The sequence below is a fragment of the Hermetia illucens genome, chromosome 3, assembly GCF_905115235.1.
Source record: "Hermetia illucens chromosome 3, iHerIll2.2.curated.20191125, whole genome shotgun sequence".
In the NCBI taxonomy this organism is placed as follows: Eukaryota; Metazoa; Arthropoda; class Insecta; order Diptera; family Stratiomyidae; genus Hermetia; species Hermetia illucens.
Genome location: NC_051851.1, coordinates 80,760,638 through 80,783,968, shown reverse-complemented (window position 1 = coordinate 80,783,968; position 23,331 = coordinate 80,760,638). Strand labels below are relative to the sequence as shown.

Below are 23,331 nucleotides of genomic sequence, written 5' to 3'. Positions count from 1 at the left end.
TGATGATGATGTGAATTGTTATTATTGCAATTAGGCTATGAAAGCCAGTATTCCAAGAAAGTGTAGAGACAAGTAACGTTATCTCTTTTGTCTTCAGTTGCCTGGAGACCCCTGAAGTAATCAGGTGATTGGAGGAACATTGAAAACATACCAAGTGCTCGATAAAAATTGCTAAAGGTGCACTACCAGGTTATATTATAATGTAATGCACGATTTCATTGCCTAGGTTAACTTTACATGATGATGGAACAGTCTAGATACGGAAACGCTCAGAACCATCCATGCAGCACTCTATTATACATACAAGTGGACATACCTGATGGGACAAGTTGTACTTGCTAATTATCTCCAACCAGCTTAGTGTTTTCAGTGCGTTCTATCTATAGGGATCATGGATGTGTAAATGCCGTAATATGTATACAACAAAACTAAATGCTGAATCTTTGTCTTTCAACCCATTTTACTTCTTTTCTAAATAAAAATAAGCTGGACAAGGCACCATGAAATACATGGATATATATAGTCCGGTTAATCTTCTTTATAAGCCGCCAAAGTAAACATATAGCGACCTCGAACTAGAACTCCCAAAATTAGTTCCATAAATATTCCACCCAGCTATAAATAAAATGTCTTTCTCTGCCATACAATTTATCATTCCTTCTATCCCAAAACAATGACTTCGTAACTTCTTTTCTAAAAATCAATCTTTAAATATCTCCGAGATATAAAAAATTAATTCGACATCGAAGGGGGAGAAAATGAAGGCGAATGGGATTCAAGCTAGAAACAAATATATAGCAGTTAAATTTATTTTCGGTGAAAGATAAGCTCGCGGGTGTCCGTTTGGATTAAATTAATTGCTGACACGATAAGCAAGCATTGCTTTACGACTGGCTTTTTTATTGTAGGTCAGCAGAGCGGGGGCTCCATATCCTACGCTATTGGTTCAAATGCGAAATCTCTTTAATAGAGGCCTAGCAGAAAATAAAGGGACACTGTTCATCTTAAAGTCTCAGTTGCGAATTAAGGGGATTGCGAAAGAACTTTATGTCTAGGTGTGAATTCCTCTGGGCAATCTTCTATTTAAATAATGGATAGAATTTGGTAAAATACGGCAGTAGATACGATGGACCTTTCACTATTTATGAAAAATGAAAACGGAGAAATTCGCCAGGGATACTTATAGTCATTTGGAAAAAAGCGGATCAAGTTATCTGATTCACTATGTCAGCAGAATATTCAACTATGTATGTATTTATATATTAATATCTTCAATTATACTTGGGTAGTTTGAACTAACCTACCCTATATGGAATTCGGGGTTGAAACATGATTCACGAATTCAAGCAACAAATGGTTGCTAGCAGAAGGCTCTCAGACGCGAGCTTATGTATTATATCTACATACGAACATCTGAAAGCTTGTTTTGTTTCGCACTCTGTCGCGGCTATCTCAATAAAAATCACTTCGATTGGTGCCTGAATTCTTAATTGAAGAACATCTTTCATTGGTCCCACGCAAAATGTCAGGAAATATCTATACAACGTATGGATCTGCGAAGACGAACATTCTGTAAAGGAGCAAAAAATAAACATGAGAACGCCGAATTAATCGATTGTAGAGAAGTAGGGAGTTGGGGTTGACCGTGAAAACGTTCGCCTTCGGACAAAAAAAGGATATCTGCTAGAATGGATGACTTTGTTAGCGACGAAATGCCTGAATGACCTGTACATGTAACTATTTATCGAAAAAGCTTCCCCATAAATTGAATCAATTAATTTGTATTGCTCTGGTAAAGTGAAGAAAGATTTAATCTGCAAGTAATTGAGTTCTTTGCCTTTTATAGTATATTTTCGTGAACAACAATGTATTAATTGCGAGTGTGTCACATATAACCCTTTCAGAGCGAAATTTCGAAGATTGATGATCGGAATAAGTGCAAAATGCGTAAAAAATGAGTGGAGGCAACTTTTTCTTTACAAGGTGAATAAACCAAGATCGAAAGTAACTCACGTTTTAACAAAGACATTTTTTTTTCTACACCCCAAGAATGCCAAATTCTACGATGACTGAACGGCCAATTTGCCTAATCTTTCGTAGGTATGCACATTTTGGAAAAAGGCAACGGCTGATTAGTCCATGTACATATCTAACATGCTTAGCAACTTTAAGTATCTAGCTCGACCAATTCATCAGTTTTTCCTTCAATTTGCTCGGACTTTTCTTCGTGGTCAATAAACTTGAGTTAAACTTCAAACATATTCAATCTACTCTTTCTCCATCTACATGCAAAGATCTCTTTTGCTTCTTGAACTTTATTGAAAATATTTATCAAAAAAAATATTTATATTTTCAACACAAATTTCTGCAGAACATACAGTAGTAAAATACGGACTTGTTTAGCTTTTGAGTGTCGAGCTTCCAGGACATTCAGCGATATACAAGTTTGTTGTCAGCAAAGCAAAACGAGTAAATTCATGAAAAAGGGATTTTCGAGGAAGCAAGGAGTATACTTTGGAAACTTATGCCTGATGTGAAATACGAGGATAAATATTAATAATTTATATAAATTTGCATTAGTATAACATTTCCTGGCGAATCTTTTCATTTTTCTTGGAATTAAGTTTGGCTCCTTAAGCAACATTTTTGAAAAAGCACAGTAATAAACTTGGACTTACTTAAATTTCTGATGAGGGAAGACAACATAAAAGCAACAAAATGAACCCCACGTGGCATAAATTGCTTAAAAAAGATAATAAGTGAAAATACCCAAGATGTTCACCTTAACTCCTTATGAAACAAACAAGAGAACGCGTAGTCTCAAAAATAATGTTTATCCGACCATTGGAACACGATACTTTAAAAAGTGAAAAACAACAGCGGAGGATGACATTATGAAATGACAAAAATATCTTATAACAAAATTCTAATGGGCTCTGTTTCCAAAAATTCATAACGAATTTCAGTGTAAGTAATTTGCTGGTATTTCAATTCCAAAATTAGTTACTCTAAGTTTTTAACTCTTCAATCAACCTACTCCTAGTATTAGTCTTTGGGTTCAAATCTCACTAAAGTTTATTTTTTTCATTAACTGTTATAAGTGGTCTTTAATAATTAATCACAGAGATAACGCCTTTTAGTACTGCAATAGCAGTTGCGTCTTCTAATGAGTATATTCTCTCGCCTGCAGTTTAACATTTCTTCTAAATTTTGAAAAAAAAGGGCGGGTATTGCGGAAAAATATGAATAGCGAATAACAAAAATAAAAGTGAGAATCGACTCGATGGATGCCGCGGTAGAAATATCTTCGACAGATTGTTTCGTCACCTAATACTCCTTATTATCTCAACTAAGGTTAAATGGCAACCCTGTGGGTCAAACCTATCTCGGTAGTTCAGCGACACATTCTCAGAAGCCACTTTTTGAGGGTTTCATTTTAATGCAGTAGTGTGGATATTTCTTTTCGAATCATATAATTTATAATATAAAGAAAATGCCATTGTCACTGAATTTACGAGCGGCCCTCTACATATCCGTTTTCTTTATGACATCTCTCCTGTGAAACGGCAAAGTATGATAGTGCAGATTTGTATTGTATTTGTTTTCACTTAGTGGTTCTTCTGCTCACTTCGGAACGAAGAAAATTGTGCAATAGGAGAAGTTTCCGGACCCGTACAATTAGCTGGCTCCTGTTCTTGATTGTGCCATTTGCTTGATTCTTATGAGAACTTATATCAAACACAATCAATAAAACAAATCATTCAGATTTTGTAAAAAAGTCGACTTGCAGTTTCGTCCTGGGCGAAAGCCACTCATCAGATGCTGGTAAATTTCTACCCTGGAAGCAACGTGACCGAACTATTACCAGGTTTTGTTTGCACCTTTATTATAGCTCATAGAAGAGAACTAGATATAATCATGAAACTGACATCAACTACCGAAATTCAGCCCTGAACCGTGCTAGATAGCTTTAAAATATGATTAGGAACTCAATTTCCGAGTCCTCCGTCCCCTTGATGATCAACCAGAAGAATTTTCTTCTGCCCTCAACCCTAGATGAAACCGCATGGCATACTTACTTTTTTGTAAATTTGGCAGCTAGTCCAAGATAGAGAGGCCAGTAGACCGACAACGGCGGAAGAAAATTTCTTCCACTGTTCTTCGTCCATGGACCTCACCATCAAGTAGATAGAGGGCTCACGACTCATCACCGACGGTTCCTCCTTGAATGGTCACAGCTTTTGAAACTTCTTAGGAATTTAACTACGAGAGCACCATTCATGGTATTCGACCAAAGTCCTCAAATCAACGCTCGAACACTTTCAATGAACAACTACTCTTGCCAAAACTCTGTCTCATCTCATTGTCAATATAATAGGACAAGGCACATTCAACAAACAAAAAAATGTAGTTCAAAGGCAAGCCCTCCGAGAACAGTGCGTTCCACCGCATGGCATAACCTACAATCCAGTTGTCGCCCTTTCATCATATGCACGAGTATCTTGCCTGCACGCGGACAAAGTTCTTCACAATATCCCAATGACACCACGTGCACATGCATTAATGGAAACATTATGTACTAAAACCTCACACTACACAGAGAGAACTTTGGCGAAGAATAACCTCGGTTTAACATTGGATTTGAGGTAGATATATTTTCTGATCTCGGACAATCCCTCATAGGATTATCGAAAAAGTTACCAATACCAGAAGACCCTTCCATGATTCTCAGTAGCAAAATCCTTCCTATTTACGGCAGCTGGATAGCCTAACTAACAGTTTGATGAAATTCCTGTTGCCGACGTACACTATACTGAATTTCTCGTACTTTTTTGTGGCAATAAAGCATTTCATACACTACCCTGCCCTCCCTGCCCCCCTGCCCCCTATTCATCACCGTCAACGGAGTTTTCACCTGCTTACCTTCATCGATCTGCCTGCACGTTTTCGCAGCCGCAAATAAAAATAATTTCAGTGGCGCATACTCGATCACGAAAGGTGCCCGATGGTCTGGCCAAGAAAGTTTACGGTAGACTTCTCTCAACTAGTGAGGTGAAAAGAGTACTTCATCAAGATTCTGAATTGTAAAATATCCAGTACAGTTTCTTCCATCGTGAATGGAATGGCTACTTACCGCGCGATAAGAACTGCTTCTTAAATAAAGCCAAATCGTATCAGTTATCAATGCACTTAACTGGAGTGAAATTGCTTTCCCCGGGAACTGCTGATCGCTTTACGTGTAGTTTCCGCAAAACTACTATTTTCCTTATCCAAAAATTCTGGGATACTACAAATTTTCTCAAAATCGTTTGAGGCTGTGAACAGGGGTGTGTCGAAAATCCTTTGATCAGAAGGTGCATTCATGAATGGTTATTATCTTGTTTGTATATAAATAATAATAATCGGATCAGGGCCATGGAGCGTGTTAGAACAATTCATTCAAGACCGTCACGGTATACTGCAGGATTACAGTACCTTGTAGGAGGCAATGTGGTCAGTATTGCACTCTCCCGAGTTTGTTATCCTGAATTGACTTAGGTACCCATTCCCAGCTGATTCGACTGGTATCCGACGTCAAGTCACAATACAAACCCAACTACCAGTGAGATTTAAATCGTGATCTTCCATACGACCGCCTAGTGCTCTAACCGCTGAGCTATCTGGACGACTTGATTATGATTGAAGATTATATCGCCTGCTACTCACGAAGGTAGGATTACGAAGGAATTTGAAACCAGAGGGAAATCCTACAAGGCTGCATTTATGTACCAATATTATTCCTTCTTATTATCGATAATGTATTTCCTGCTGCCTTGGCTACAATGTACCATGACGTATTTTATCAATCACCTCAAGACATGCTCCCTCTCCCGTCGAGTCATAAACCATGGTTAAATGGTTCGGGTTTGGTGGAAAGAGGAAAGCGAGGTCAGATAGAAAATAAATACTAGCAAAACCAAAGTTCGCGCCTGACTGACCGTTTTTCTTTCTGGTACTTCCCTATTTACATTAACTCGTAGAGTATCAAAAGCGTCGATCAATTTGTCTATCCTGTTAACATTGTTTCTGTTTATGGTGCTCTCGAGCTCAATGTTGCTCTCTGCATTAATAGCGGAAGATCAAAATGAAGATGAGGTTGCTCGCTGCCAATATTCTATTTAGGAGCCGCAGTTGGTAAGTGTGCGAAACCTCCACCTTTTAATTAGATCATAGCTACTTCGAATCATCGGAAAACTCGGATCTGAGGTAACATCATATGAAGGTTTTCGTCAGCGTACAGTCCAACTACGCGTGAACGTACTGATGACAAAACGGAAGTAGCAGGAGAAAGCTTTCGCATTGACTGGATGGAGTAAGTCCACTTGGAGCTTCTTAACTCAAAATAGTGGAAAAGGAGTGTACACAGTGGAATGGATGTAAGCTCACCAAAGTCGGTACTCAGCAATTAATTCATTCCGAATCGATTACGAATGAGTAAAACTTACTGAGATGCAAGACATCCTCTGAAGAAAACTCAGAATACTCCGTAATGTTTTCTTAGTTGTCATTATAATTTTATAATACTACACAAAAATAGGGATTTACGATCGCAGTTCAAAATTGATTGATAGATGTGACGCTGGGATCTTAATTCCAGGAGCGGCCATCTGTAGAGAATGCATTGTTTTAGGGACCGTAATAATAACGATGAATGCTTTACAGACTTATGTAGTTTTCATCATCTCGTCACTAGCGGCATACTGTTCGGGCATAGACCTTGCCGAAATAGCAGTTAGATTTAGGCTGAGTCAAACCCTGCAGGGATAATTATTCAACGGCGATTACCTTCGCTTAAGTACCGCGGCGCCTCACGGAGGTACGAGCTAATATGAGCCCCTTCCGCAATCGGGCTGTCGTTTACCAGTGAAAAATATCATTCGCAATGCAAATGAGACTAATTTCAAAAATCTGTCCAAAAATCTTCTTTATCCCTAGATATTACTTCACCGGCGGTTAGCAATTATTCTGCTATTCCTATGTGGCTACCCCTACCCGCTATAGAGAACTCTTTTTGAATATTTTTTTCACAAATGTCACTACATCCTGCCTTTCGCCCACTGATTAAAGTATTAGGAAACACACGCTTGGAAAATTAGGTCTGTATGTCGCGACGTCTCTGCAAACGAATGTTGCATATTCTGAGCCTTCTTCTTGGCCTCCGTAATTTGGATATGTTGGAAACTCGTCGTAGCCAAACCTGCATTGGTGTGTTCGGTAGTTACCATGGTCAGACACTTAATGCGTTAACTGCCAACTACAGTCAGACAATTTACCCACCTACCGCCGATTTGAATCAGCTCATACATTCATCGACTTTTCGTTGAGCTACACTAACGGATGTGCCATCTGAGATGTTGCCCTTTCCTCGAATTTTTAATCATTTATCGAGCATTACTCCCAAGTTTGTACCTAGAATCTTCCAGATCGTTTCATTTGTTGTTGTTCCAATCTCGTGGGTGTGCTTTTACAGCACAACCATGGCAACATCTTTGGAGAAACCAGCCACCGGTAAAGGCAGTAGAAGTAACGTGTGCCCTCATAAGTGACGATATTTCTCAGATAGTACGGTGAATTCATCCTAATAAGTGACCTTCAGATGGACTTCCAATTTGCTGAGTTAAAGGTATTCTTCCATTCTTACGTAAAAGCCGAACAGTACTCTTTTGATCCCTGGCGCAATCTGTCGCGTTCTTTGCCCGCAGCTCCGATGTCCACCACCACTTTGGAGCGGCTTCTTCTAAATCTAAACTGCATATCAGATGGAGCTCTTTCGTTGCAATCTGTTTGCAATTATTCCCTCTCGAATTTTTCGGATCAGATACAGTTACGTTCATGGTGTTTAACGTAGGTACCTGCCGTGGAGACTTAATCCTACGGTCCTCTTCAGACACGGATTGATTTTGTGACCACAATCAGAGCCGCGCTGAGACAAGCAACAACGGTACCAGTCTATACTAAGTGCATGGCTTAGCATTCACACTGGTGGATGCAAGAATTGCCTAAATCTCTACCGAACTATGGAGTACGGCACCCGTGTTGATACGCAACACCACGTCGAGGCCCGAAGGTCTCTTCTCGCTTGAGCATAACCACAACCATCATGAAACTCCCGCTAGGGGGGCCAACCGCAAATAACCGAGCTGTCCTCACATACAACAGGAGTTCACCCGAAGTATGTGAGTCCAGGGGCTTTTCCGGTTCCCATGGTACCAGTATACCCCTGGTAAGGTTTCGTGACTAATTTGCCACTTCAGATGAGTTCCCGTGCAGACTCGAGTCTGATCGCCCTGATTAGGCCTTTGGAGCATTCGCCTACTGCATCACGGCCGGCAAACCAAAGTGAGTACAGCGTCTTCCGGTGCCACCACTATGGAGGTTCTCCTCGGCCACTTGGTTTTGGTTTAGCCAATAGGGTTGCCGCCCCATCTTCCGCACTGCCACCTCTGAGCACCTAAAACTTCGGATTTCGGATCAGATACAGAAAGAATGTTGGATGTTGAATTCCATCAGGTCATAGCGCTTTCTTGCCGCTTATTTTCATTCATACTTTGACCAATACATACTTCGGTGATACAAGCAATCAGCTCGGAATTGGCTACACTGATTTCTTCAATCCCGGTGATGGATCTTTGCGTGAAGAATGTTTCCACTATTAATTTCTGAATTACCGGAAAAGTTACTTACAGTGTCTTCATTCTCTCCTTATCTAAGAGATCACGACTCTGCAAGCTGTGCCTCAGGGGTTTACGTTAACTTCCTTATAGATGTTAATGAAGCTTCTGCTTTCTTTGATCGCTTTTTGGAGTGCGTGTCTCAATTGTCTAAGCGCTGAGGCCTGTTCTTGCAATCCACTCTTCCTCCCGAACGTTGAACGATTCTTCGCCGATACAGGTATTTTTCCATCTCTGCTGGGTAGTCTTTTCGTCAAAATTAGTTATTTTGACAACTTTGGACTCTGGGATTCATAATGGTAGAACTCATCAAGCCAAACGTAACTTTATCGAAAACTAACCTTCCTTCCCTAGATATATGTTAATGTCTGTGAATAAGGCGGTCAGAGACATAGCCTGTGAGCATTCAGGCTGTAATGGTGCATACCTTTAGTATTACCCGCTACAACTGAAGCACATCAGAACCAAATTTCTGATTTCTGTTACATCTATAGGAAATGTATAGTAGATTCCGCTTCCTCATTCCTTCTTAGGCATATTTATGTATATATTGTCAATCTTTCATGGTGCCTCTTCTCGGTCAACGGGTACAAAACATACAACCGTAGAGCGACATTTAAGTCCAGATATATTCACAAGGTGTTGAATCTTACCTTATATTATGCGTGCATTCGACTAAATCCACAGGCTTCTGGCTACCTCTGCAGTAGAAGGATGCTAATTGTTTGTAATATGTATATATTAATTTGAATTTTAATGGTGGTACTGGTTGTTTCTATTCTTAAAACCTACAGTACCTTAATTAATTCAGTCTTATGTGTGCTTTCACGAGGGTTGATCCAAAAGTTAAATAAGCTGATATTTACAGTACCCGTAACAATCCGCATTTAAAACATATAGCATTAGGGCAAAATCGAAGACCCTTTTAACCAGTCTTACTGGAGAGTGGATATTAGATATTTGCACTCACATGGATACCATATGGCAGCATCCGAAGAATTTGTTCCCACGGACTCCACATGAAAAAGGTATCCTCACTTTGAGTACAGAAACTGACACATGGAAAAAGGAAAAACGAATTGATATTGCCAGGACAAACCTTGTCTGACTTTTATCACGATTCGTGAGGACGTGTATCGCTCATCTTGATCCAAGTACCAAGGTACAGTCGATGGTTTGGAAGGGGTCGTTAATAATTTATAATTTTATTTGCACTTCCAACAATTTTAGGCTTCTTCTCGTAAGAAACAATGACGTCAGTTCACCAATATTCCTAAAGCTAGAAAACGGAACAGTGCACCCATGCATGTTATAGCCACTCATTAGGTCATTGTATAGTTGCCAAATTATTCTGCAGCAGATTAGCTTCTCATAGAGCCAGGTAATCAGTAATTGATATGCTAATTAGATGAAATCGGAGATTACATATAATATCTTCAATTGACGTGCGATTGCGTCAATCTTATTGTGCCATGTATACATATATCTGCACGTTAGAGGGAAAGTGCAATAATTAATGCGGTAATAATGCCGTGAAATTACCTGCCGCCTTTCAGATTCCGGTTATAACATTGAATTATTAACGCTCCTATTCGCACTGTTATTCCCCATGAAGGAGAGAACAGATATCTGAAAAATTTTAAGGCATTTATTTTGGCTTAAGTAAGCAAAATTTCTTTTTATCGCCTCTTAATGGGGTAGAGCAACCCAAGCGTCCTTTCTATTAGAGAAAAACTATTACAAAAATCTTAGATAATCGATTTTCCTCCTTGTTTCCCTACTCAGCTTAATGCAAGAGATGGTTTTATTATATTAAAACATTAAGTGCCACTTTATTTTAAGCTCATGCATAACAAAGGGGATCGGAAAAGGAAAGGAAGGAAAGGGAAAAGCGGGTGACACACAAAGATGCCCTTACGGCAACATCAAATTTTATTTGAAGGTTTGACGACGATAAACCTATTCTTCTGTCCGTCCAACTCTGTCAGTAAACGTCGACCTGTTTCCTTTAGCCTTTTTTTCGCATTCTCTAGAGTGACACCTTCAAAAAATATTACTGAAAGCTCATTGAAAATCCCCAAGTACTTTGGTCCCTTATCGTAAAATTAAATTACCTTCCTTTGTGAGGACCAAACGTGCAACGTAGCTGACACCGACTTTCCTTGGTGCCAAGAGATGGAAGTTTTCTATTCTTGGCTCGCAATTTTCCATTCGACGAAAATAAAGAGTGAAGGGGCCAGTGCACCGACAGAGAAGAAGTGTAGCATAAACGAAGAAAGTATCATTTTCTTTGTGTAAGAAGATTTCTAATGCACATTCTTAACTGCAACCTGCACTTGAGTTTGCAGTTCGTGCTTCTACCAAGCTTCGAAATATTCATGTGGAGCTTTGCGAGAAAATCCTATCTTATGAACGAGCTGTTGCACAGTTCGGGGTGCATTGGGGAAATCCTCCTCGTCTCTGGGAGAAATAATACGCCATTGTTGATCGATCTGAATATTTCAAGACTTTAGTGACTTGAAAGTTTGTAACCAAAAGTTAGAGTGAGAAGATATGTAGAAATTCATGGCAATTGTTGATAATGAAGTATAGTAATGTTGATATTTTCAACCTGTACCTATACCACTAGATGAATGTTAATAATTCAAACGTAGATTTGTCTAAAATTGTATAATTAGTATGTGTCATGGCGACTGAATTTAAGCACTTAATACCATGTGCCATTGATGGTGCTTTATTTTCCAGACGATGTTTTGTGTAGAATATCCTAGACGACACTACATACGTGGTCAATATTAAAAATATACCACACTATAATATACTGGAAAATATACTTCCGAGTATGTAGGACGTTACTTTTTCATATCAGCCTTATACCGTTAGAGACTATTTCGTTGTCTAATAACTCTCATTTGACAATCTGGTTTCGCATGTAGCAAATGTCTCTTATCTTCTAGTCTATTCTGTTGGGTGTATTTAGGCCTTAATGTACAGACTCTTGCAAAATTGACACATTTTTGCTATGTTAGCATCAATGCTGTCAAACGGTGTGCTGTCAGAGCTCTTTGTACTTTCAACAAGTCGGGAAATACATTTATACACAGCTCGTAGTGTATATACGTCGAACGTACCCGATATTCAATTCGATGTGGTACTGAAATTTAATTTGACGTGAAAGGAGCAATTTTGATCTACTGTAACTTTGTTATTAACAAAGTAAGATTAGTAGGATTTCCAGCATACTTTCCATTAGGATGCTCCATATTATGCCTATATTAATACAAAGATGGGTCTAGGATGATATTAAGGCAGGATCGCCGTAAATGTTATTATTAACTTTATTTTAGCAGATATCGGTGTGGAGGGTATTTCGGAGCCTAGGTGTAATATGGTGTCCGGATGGTTTAAGTGGTTAAAGCGCTGGTCTGTTGTAGCGGAACGTCGTGGTTCAAATCCCGTTGGTGGCAGAGGGGTTTGTTATCGTGATTGGATGTCGGATACCAGTCGACTCAGTTGTGAATGAGTACCTGAATCAAATCAATCAGAGTAATAATCTCGGGCGAACGGTCTCCAATGAAGTGCTCTAACACACTTCAAGGCCCTGATTGTTATTATTAGATGTAATATAGAGGAATTAGCAAGGTTTCGAAGAATTTCCAGCTAAATTAAATGACCCATCTCTGACCCCTTACTCCCCCGTTTCGCAATCGGCTTCAAAATTCAGACTTGATTTGGAAAGCACTAATCGAGACCTTTCATTTGATATTCCACATGACCATATTCAATGAAAAAAAAATTAAACACCTCTTCTTTGCATATATGGGAACCCACCAAAGCTCCACATAGAACGATGTAACCCACCTTCCCACAAACTTAGTGTCAATCAGTACAACCATTTCTGAGAAAATCTTGTAAACGAATATATGTTGGAACTTCTTCTTTTTCAGCTTTTGCCCAGTTCAAAAACAGGGTCGGGATCGGTTGAAGTCGAGAGGTTCTCAAATCCCCATGTGGCAGCTTTCGTTGTTTCGGCCGACTTTTTGATCGTTTCCCAACAACTTCGATATTCAGATAAATCTTGTCGTTTTCATTTGCGTGAATTATATGTTCATACCATGAAACACGCCTTTCTCGATGCCCTCATGGCGAACATGGCATGTTACGCCACTGCTCCAACGAAACATCATTGCCCGTACTAGCGGGAAGGCTCTTCCTTGATGAACACCGATAAAGACACAAGAGGTTTTTGATTTTTGGGCCGCAGTTCCAATCTTTTTAGAGCAAGTTAACACATCACACAAGTTGTGCCTTTCGTATTAAGTATTGTCACAATGCGCAGCAGTTGAGATGGCGGTAATTCTCCGTGTGTAACCGCCAGTTCTGGACAAATCCGGCTTGATTCACTGTTATTTGAACGATGTTGCGTTCATCTTCAGTTCATGGGAAAATTATCGGATTGGACGGGAATTTCAAAACTCAGTTGGAAAACTTTTTTTAACATATTGGAACGGTGGTGCTTTTTTGCCAATCACATGACATTTTATCCTTCTCACAAACCAGATTAAATAACTCACTGACTCATAATGTTGGGTCCCAGCTCTTCGCTTTCCAAAGCTCTGCTGCGATGTTATCAGTTCCTGTTCCTTTCCCCGATTTCATGAGTTTTATTGCTTCCTCGGCTTCAGTTTGCAGACTTGCTAGCCTCTAGGATTGGGTGCTCTGAGGATTGTGTTTCCAGTTTAATTCCACGATTCTTCGACATTAGTGATGATCACCAATCGCGATTCCTTCTTCTCTTTTCTCGTAAATGCACCATTATTCAATTCGCGATGGCTCAGCGCGTTCCTCACGTTGTTTTATCGGTGGGTTGATTCGCAAGACAGCGATCAACGGCCAATGTTGAGGTGCGCCTTATGAGGATATATGTAGTCAATTTGCATCTTAATCTCCACACTACTTACTATAAAATATTGGAAGATACGACAAACGTCTGATACAAGATGTACTGAAAAGTACAAGTTTGTGAGTGTCCGAAAAATCGACTATACGGTCGCCAACCTTATTCCGTGGTTTAACCCTTTCCCCATTGTGCTGTTGCCTCCGTTTTCACTAACACCCAGTCTTCGGCAGACACGCTGAAGGTTTTTATTGACAAATGGCATTTTTGTCATCATCGGGCTGACCAATCTGAACTGCGTATGAGATGAGAAAGTAAATCATGCTATCTGCTGACATAATATGCAGTAATATGCGTTCGCGTTCAAGGTCACAGCGGCACGATCCCATAGAGTTTCTTGTAAAGTACAAATATTAATGCCCTTCTTCCCATTCGTTTGATTTCGATTAATCAACTTATGTCCTGACTCCCTCCATGCGTCCAGAAACCTTGCTTATTGCGCGACAGGAGTGGGGCCCGCTCTTCCGCATCATCTGAAGTGAACGCCCTAGCACTCCTCCGAGACTTGTTTAATGTTTCGTCCACCTTTCGAAAATGTCTACGTAGAAAGCATAACTGAAATTAGAATATCTTATGAATAACGCCTTTAACGTCGAAACTGGTGTTCTTTTCATTTTCAACTACTCATTGTTTGGCAGTTCTACAGGGCGACACTTCTCACTGTTTTCAGGTTGTACTTAAATTATTTTGTCAATAACGTTAGTATTAAATTTAAACGTCTTGATCATAATTCTATTAGACTTTTGTTCATCTGTCAACAATCTGTGGCCGATTTATGGCCGTAGACCGTGACCTATATCGGTCACTTAACACTTTGACAGCTGCGAAGAGATATAGGATTTCTCCCAAGTTTGGTACAATCATTGATTAATTCCAGTACAAACAAATTTCTCGTCCCTTTCCCTGGCAGTCCAACCGCAGGAATCCGAAAATTTTCCGACTTATTTTCACTACGTGATTTCCCCCATTAGCTTGCATTTTATACAACATAATTCTAGTTTCACCTACTAGTCGGGATCATGGAATAGTGGAATCCAAATTGATCGACGCCCTCCATATTCTGTCCATTATGGATATAAGAAAAGTAAGATCAACCATCAGACTGAAAACTTTTGGTTTATTGCTGTTTATCTTCAGTTCGACTCCGTTTTCCTCCTTTGTCAAGTCCAGAACGATTAGGCCAAGGCCCATAACTCGGTAAGAGGATGAGCATCAGCGTAGTACTATTCAACCCATACACATCCTCCACACAAGTGAACATGAAGAATGCTACCGATAGCGACACGGAAAGGAATCGGTGGTAATACGCAACCCTGACGGACCTCGCTTTTTCTTCCAAATTCCTCTGGTGTTAGTTATTAGACTTTACCTTGATTCAGCACATGACGTTTTGCACCCACATATTGTATGTCACTCTTATAAAAGTCACTAGTTTTTCAATCAGCTTGGGCATTCCAGATAAACCCCCTGTTCACACTGTCAAAAGTCAACTCGATCCGATGGATCTAACCATTGCACACTGATCGAAAGTGATTTGAAAGGTTCTAATGCGGTCGGTGCAGGAGGATCTAGAGCAGACACTCTCTGTGAATCGAACTTTGGAGGTGCTTGTTGATGTATTTCAGATAATTTTAGTGAGCACGAACAGGGAGAGGAATTCTCTCCAGAGTTCCTCTTTCTCATTTTAGTTACACTTAGAGCAAGTGAGACGCACCCAGAGCTCCTCCTTGTTAATTCTCTACGCTTTCGACAGATTAAACCCAATCAATCGAATCCGGAAGCATCCTACCATTAGTGTCGAAAAATGCAGCTAATGTTGATCCCACATTCAACTTTGCTATTTGGGCGAACACCAAGGGGAACTCTCTTTTCGAATTATATTCACTTGTGGCAGGCAATAAAATTTTCTTGATTTTTATTGAAGACCAGCTGAGGTGCTGAGAATGGCAAGGCGGTGTGGGCAGTGATGACTTGAAAATTATGTTTCTGCAATCATTGTGATTGGAAAACAAGGTTTAATAAATCGTGCACAGGAGTCACACTTTTTGTTGAAGAGGATAGAGGTTAATAGTCCTGTAGTATATATGATACATATCTTTTGAATTTGATCTCTTACTCCACCACGTTTCCTGATCCATCGCATCCACTATTTGGTGTTGGTTGGTTCTAGTTTTTTTGTATTGGCGGGATAAGCTATATAATTGCTGTTCAAAAGAACCCATAACGTAAAAAGTTGATGAAGATTTGATGGCGGATGGACGGTGTTAGTGGCTAACTGGGAGAAACTTCGGTCTTTTATTCGCTTCTTCGTATCATATAAATGTACCCTAGTTACATGCGAAGCCGACTATGAAATTCTGGAAAGAATAGATCCTAAATACTCAATGATCTATTATAATCTATGTTACCATAATGCCCGGTGCAGTAGCGTGAACCTTGGAACTATGTGAATGTCAAGAGGATGATAGAGACCAAAACGAAATTCCAATATGACATCTTTTGGTACAAATTGGGCCTCAATCTTAACTGGAAGTTGGTTCTAGGTGGACGATCTCATCCCTTATTCCTTAAAAACAATCAAACAATCAAATTAACCTTCTGTAAAATTACAGACTGGAACAACAGATAAACTATCGGTAATATAGAACCGAAAACAGAAACAATTTCTGAGGATATTCCAAGGCTAATTTGGCTCAAAATAATAGAAACCCTGAAAGAATATTCAGCTGATACCCCACAAGTACTTTTCAACCGGCCTCTGGCGGTGGCACTTGTGAAATCAAAGGCAACTAAAGAAAAAATGTTATGCTGAAAACTGACAATTTTCAAAGCCCTTGCAGGATCTGGAAAAATGATGGTTGTCAAGTTTTGCATCCTAGAAGAATTTTGCGTACTAGACTACAAGACTATTGAAGGTACTGACACATAAGTCTTAGGCCTGAACCTGAGAAGAATGACATTTTCAGGCCACTTTGCTACAATCTTTAAAATGGAAAAACGCGTTATAAATACATTGCATTTTCAAGTCAAGTTAACTTTTATTCGTTCTGACTGCCAAGCTTCGGACCTATTTGAGCCATAAATGATCTGAAACTGTTAATAACACCTAACCCCACTGATAGAATAAAACAAGGTGATCGCCATGTTTGTACCAGGGGGATCAAAACTGAAGGAAATTAACCGGAAACAGGGAATCCTTTTAGCCCCTGAATCATTCCTTAAGATACAATTTTGGATATGCAGAAAATGCTTAAACTTCGATATTGGGAAGGGAGTAGCGAACCTAATATAGACGAGCCTATCCAAATATCGAACGTGACAAAGACCCAAGTAGAAGGAAAACAAGAATAATTGTAAATGCTAAAAACTCATGAAACTCATGAAAACTGATTGTGTTAACATACATGAAAAGCGTGTAAACATTTTCAAAGACAACTCCTTGTCTTGTAGCAGTAATTGTGTTTGGATTATTTCAAGAAGACAACCCAATTTTCTTTTTCACTTTCAGATTTAAGAGCCGTCTCGTAAGATGCCTGGCGTCAGCAACTTATATATTGCGTCAAATTCTATCCTTAGGAGTAACTGTTTATACACCAAGTGTTGCGTTAGCGACCGTCATTGGTATACCATATTGGGCGTCAATAGTTGGAATGTCAGCAATTTGCATATTGTTCACAATTTTGGTAAGTTCGAATAATAAGGAATTATTGATAAGTTTCTACTCTGTTAGGTCTACTGGAAGCCCTTTCAGAAAGAGATATCAGTCGGTGTCTGATTTAGTCCATAATAGATACTGCAACTATTCTCTGAATAGGAAAAGGAAAAAAAAATTCCAAGAAAACAAGATAGCAAAAGTAAGCCGTAACCAATAATGATGGCCCCATCGTAAAATAAAGTTTGGTTTTCCGTTCCCTTAAAAAGGAGTTTTCCACAAGTCTACACTTTCATACCTTATTCAACGTTATAATGTTCATATTGTTTAGAAATATTCTAGCTCCTTATCTGCGATTAGATAAAATCTGAGCCCGACACAAATACCCGTGATGATGGTCAGGTTCTAGAGCAGTCAGTATATATATTCTCCAAAATTTTCTATCTAATTTCATTTGCCACTAAGTCATCATCTTAAATGTGATGAAAAATATTGCAGGTGGAGTTGCAACTACAGGTGTCTCCGCAACTACAGGTGTCTCCAGTTATAATCCATATCCAAAGATGAAGTTGTTGAAGACTTAATCTCGGATTATATAATAAAATTTCAAACAACTGTAACTATTATGAAAATTAATTTTACTAATCAAAGTAATCAGAGTGACGCACTTCTCCCAATGAGATGCAAGAGCGCTTATATCTATTTGGTAGAAGTCTTTCTAAAGTGAAGGAATTCCTCGATCGCGATAATGGTTTCACCAAGGTGCAAAAATAGAATGTTTAACTCCAATTGCAGACCACCAAAAAGTCACCATAACCTTCCTAGGGCGAAAGCCATTCTGCTGATTTGCAACAATTGCAGAATAAAAGAGGGTTTTCATAACATGCCACTCTTCTGTGCAGAAATTGACTTTGAAGGTTTGGTATAAAACAAAGCCTTGTTAAAATCGTTCACTGTCTGTCTGTCTGTCACACGCACTTTCCTCCAAAACGGCTAACATGATCAGAACGAAATTTGGTGGACATATGGAAACTATGTGGGGTATCTAATGAAAGGTTTCAATTAGTATGTTATCTGATATTAGTTTTAACATGAATTGCAAAGTACATGAGTAAGACGTCAAAATGTACACACTTAATGTGGACTCATTTTCGGAAACCACCCAACCCAAAAATCCAGAAAAAAAAACAGGGATCAAATCTAGTCCTCAAAATATGTCCCATTCTGAAATCTGCTCAAATAAGCTTACTAATAGTATATTATCAACTTTTAGAAATTGACTGAAAAATCCCCTTAAGTTCATCTTAGGAATACCAAATTAGCATGGATGAAGTGGCATTCCACAACTGGTGTTCTTTGTGATCAACGCGAACGTCTCAAATCTAAAATTTATCACAATGTCGTTCTTTCTGTCGCTCTCTACGATTCTGAGTGTTGGCCAACTATAAAAGACAATGAACGGCGTCTTGCGGTAATGGAGACGAAGATGTTGCGTTGGACTAGTGGCGTGATACATTTTGAAAACATCCGAATTAAGATATCCGCGATCGATATGGGGTTGCATCGATCGTGGAATAACTGCGAGAGAGGCGTCTTCGATGGTACGGTCACACAATTCGCGCTAACGAGAATTCACTTGCCAGTATTGGTCTGAACATTGAAGTCGACGATAAGCGACAAAATTTCCGCCCGAAGGAACGTTGGCTTGATACTCTGAATGGTAATTTGAAGGCCTCGTGACTACATCCAGATTAGACCTTTGAGAAAATGAAATGGCGAAACCGGTCACGAGCAGGACGAAGGCTAACGAAAAAGAAGAAGATTCATATTCAATGTTTTGGTTTTCAGTTAATTTACAAAAAGAGAGAATTTTGAGCTTTGAGTAATAATAGAACTTTCACCAAACTAGTATCTACAGTTAGTTAGTTAGTTTTATGATTCTAGGATAAACTTAAGAAGGGTTCGCCCTTCATTTCCTGAGAGCATAGAAATGTACTCTTATTAACTTTATTTGAGCAGATATTGGCATTTGTTTTTGTTGTTGTTTGTTTGTTTTTGAGCAAACATTGGTAATAGAGATATTTTGAAATCTAGACACCATATGACAGTTTCATGATTTTTTTCAGATTTGATTTTGGGTGTTTCCTGAGAATAGCTCTGAGAAAGAAATGATCACTTTCAGACTCTCTCACTCCTCCCATTTATACCCAATGTCGAAAATAAAACCTGTTTTGAAAAGCACTAATCGCAGACGCAATTCCGACTTTCGTGACTTGAGAGGTGGTTCCTGAAAAGGAATCGGTCACGGCATCACAGTTGTACAGTGCAGAAATAGCCAATATATTATAGTAGAATAGGATGCTTTCTATGACTTAAACGCAGTTCTAGAAAAATCCTAAATGTGATTTTCTGGTCATGATTGAAGACCTGAATATCGGAGTGGGCTCTGATAACACCCTGCTCGCTTCTCAGATGTGACTTGTGATCACTTTTCCTACTTGCTTCAAAGAACAGAAAATCGAAAGCGTTGACCAATTTAGGAAGTAATGGTTTGTCAAAAAAGAAAACACAAGTATCTCCACACAAACATCAATTAAGGATGTTCATTATCAGTATTGCTTTTATAGTACTATTTTGAAGCAGTAAATAGAAAGTGAGCGTTACTGTTACTAGAAAGCTCCAAGCTTTCATTAATTTATGTCGACGTACGGGCCGGAAACTCGCGGACGTGCTGTTCAGGAAAACACATTAAGGAAGGGCGAGAGCTTCATTAGAGGTTATGCCATGCAATAGAACCCACTATCACAGAATGGTCGACCAGTGGGTCACTCTAAAACTATATAGAATAGAATAGGCTGAGCAGTTTAAATAATTAGATGAGAACTGACCGCGATGGCGTGAAAGTGTGGCTGATGGGCTAGGCCCCACATAAAAGTTTACGACAATACAAGGCTATGAAAAATGCAAACCAATTTAAATTTTCCGAATTCAAGCAGATTTCCGTATTGTCATATCAGATGCAAAGTTAGTAAAGCACATTGCATGATGTGCTTGTGTGAGCTAATCATCTTCTTACCGGAACATTATTTTCCCACTATATGTCAAAATCTCTTCAAATTGGATTAAATATCGCATAGGTTTTAGTTGCTCCAACCTTTCTTCTCAACCAAGTAAATCAGCTCATTTTTTCATGTCAGATAACATTTCACCAATTTTTGTTCCTCACTTAATTGTTTCGAAATTGTCTTGAGCTTAACAGGAAACAAAACCCATACAGCAATCCTTCGAGCGTTGCTTTCAATGTTGTGTTCTGATGTATTACGTGAACATTGTAATATATTCTGTGTTATTACTACAGGCAAAGTTGAAGAGCCATGGCTGCCTGCGACTATAAATTATGGCCTTGTTCCTTTTAAATGCCAGCCAGAAAGGAAGCCATAAGGCATACGATGCCGATGAGTTGTATTGCTTCCGTGTAGCGAGGGAACCAGTGGCGGTAGTGTATGAAACCGAACAGAATAGAACAGAAGCGCAACATAAAAGCAGCATAAATCAATTTTAATGATATGGAGTATAGTATAGTATAAAAACGGATGACTTTCCACAGACATGGAGTTGCCAATACCTTCCGAGCCTCGAAACGTTAGCACAGTGTGAGCTTTCAAAGTGTCTGGGAAATACGAAAGTGACGAGAAAACGTAGTCTTCCAACTCCTAGTAAGTTCTAGATAGTGCAAGATAGAAATGAACACTTCACATCGGTGCTGAAGTTGAATCCTTGTCGTATATCCTGGCAACTTCTTTTAGACTTTCTCTGGAGAAAGCCGTACCTCGAACTACAACGGGCTCAGCTGACTAGGTTTAAATCCACACGAATATATCTATTTCAGCGTAATGTAGCGTATGACTGCTAACTATCTACTTAATGTATTCCGCATATTATAATAGTGGAAACAGACAATGCGAGCGGATAAAAAGCTGAAGCTTTTTATTCTTTTCGCCATTGGTATTCATGCGAAGAAGGTCATCCCATTAAGCACATATTCCTTGTTGTCTATGTCATCAAGATTTACGAGTTGTATGGATGTGCACTAATTGTATGAATATTTTACTGATATTACTATATTTTCCATTTTTCGTATCGATTTGCAGGGCGGATTGAAGGCAGCCATTAATGCTGATGTGATACAGAGCCTGACTGTGATATTGGTTACATTGGCCGTAATTATTCAAGGAGCAATTGACGCTGGGGGTCCAGCTACAGTTTTTAATCGAAATTTAGACAATGGTGAGTGATTTATCATGACTTTGTAATATTGGAGTGGTGAGCTTTCCAGTTCCTGGAGAAATTATCACGGAAATTAAAAAAATGGAACTAAATGATTTCCACTCAATGGTTTCAAATTTATTTATCTTTATTTATTATTTTGACTAACGTTTTTGTCAATTATCCATGCCGCCTGGCATTTATTCAAACCTACAATGAGCTGGGCATGTAATGAAATTTCTCGAAAGCTTTGCTTTCAATCGGTTTTTCTCAAGTTTTGGATAACCAAACTTTACGCAATTAATAGACATTGAGGACTAATCATTTCTTCCTCAGTATTTTCCGACGTGAAAAATGTATTCAAATCAATGAATTAACTGAAATACTATAGATGTTCATGGATGCCTTAGGAGCCTGATCCAGAACTGCCTTTTGTAAAACTGTTCTCTAGAATGGTACGGACAATATACCCGGACAATATGTGTTCATCGTAGAGATTGCACAGGACTCGGTAATGGATCCTCCACTATGAAATCTAGTGTGCAATTCTTCTATGAATTCTGGCTATTCTCGTCTCAGATTGTCAATTTACAGTCTGATGGCTAGGGGTGTTTGCATTGACTTCAGGACCATATCAGACGAACTAGCACTGCCTTTAACAGGCTTTATAAAAGTCAGAGTTGATAAATGGGTTTATAAGAAACGAACGCATAAAAAACGTTTCAGTGGTATAGAATTCTGTAAACAGTGAAAGCGCTGACGTCTCCGATGGGACGATGAACGGACAAAATCTCAAACGGAAATGAAGTAGCGCACTGAAAGAACCAAGTATTCTATTGTCCGCATGGGTGCATTTCTGCAAATAATTCACCATTGATAGTTCCGAAATGAACTCATATCGATAGAGATACGCAGTGGCCTTGATGTGAAACATGGCAATTTAACCCAGGACACCAGTTCCCCTGATGCTGAGTGTGATTGCAATACCTACCAAAAGAGTTAGTCAGACAAACGCTGTCTCTACACCCAGTATCTGTTGTGACATATGCTCTCAGAAAGCTATCCCGGTTCCCATGGCACAATATAATCTATCGTTAGACCTTGTGCCAAGAGCCACTTCAGATAAGTCCAATTGCAGACTTGCATGTGACGCCCTTCTCGAGTATGTGTAAGAGTCCTCAATGGTTTGACTGGAGTTAACCCAGTACTGCGGCGCCGACAGTTAAATTCTGGTGGTTTTAGGTGAGTTCCTGTCGTGTCTGCCTAACTCCCATCCCGTCTTCTTCGGAAATCAATTGATTTGTAGACTGCATCACCAGTAAGTGAATGTCAATACAGCATTTCTCAGTGCCACCAATTGAAGGTTCTCCTTAACCAGTTGGTGCTGACAGAGTTCCTGCCCTCTCTGTCTTCTTGTTACCTGTGGCGGCAACAGTTGAAATTGTTCGAAACGACGGTGGCGTTGATGAAGTTGGAAATGACAAAATATTTCCTTTGCAATCAGCTCGATGTATTCCCGCCGTCTAGTTGTCGCAAGTAAGCAAAGTATCGTGTTTTTTTTTTGTTTTCACTTACATTTCTTTTGTGCGCTGTTGTCCACTTTTGACAAGTCGATGCAGATCACTCTCGCCCTCCAGAGTATCTAGCTCATTGCAAGATCTTCGTAGTCGGTTAATAGCGATAGATTTCTTCGTTTCATAGTTTGAATTCTAATGAATTTCTTAATTGGATGGCGTTTTACAAAC

The 23,331-nt window shown here is 39.3% G+C and overlaps 1 protein-coding gene across 4 annotated transcripts in view; it reads left to right on the top strand.

Annotated features, from left to right (window-relative positions):
* The window catches only part of LOC119651575 (sodium-coupled monocarboxylate transporter 1), a 301,298-nt gene that overhangs the window by 244,714 nt on the left and 33,253 nt on the right, over positions 1-23,331 (top strand). For all 4 annotated transcript variants that reach the window (XM_038055213.1, XM_038055211.1, XM_038055212.1 and 1 more), the window contains 2 exons: positions 17,177-17,351; positions 21,472-21,607. In XM_038055213.1, the coding sequence (XP_037911141.1) occupies positions 17,177-17,351; positions 21,472-21,607 (311 nt within the window). The remainder of the gene's footprint in view (positions 1-17,176; positions 17,352-21,471; positions 21,608-23,331) is intronic.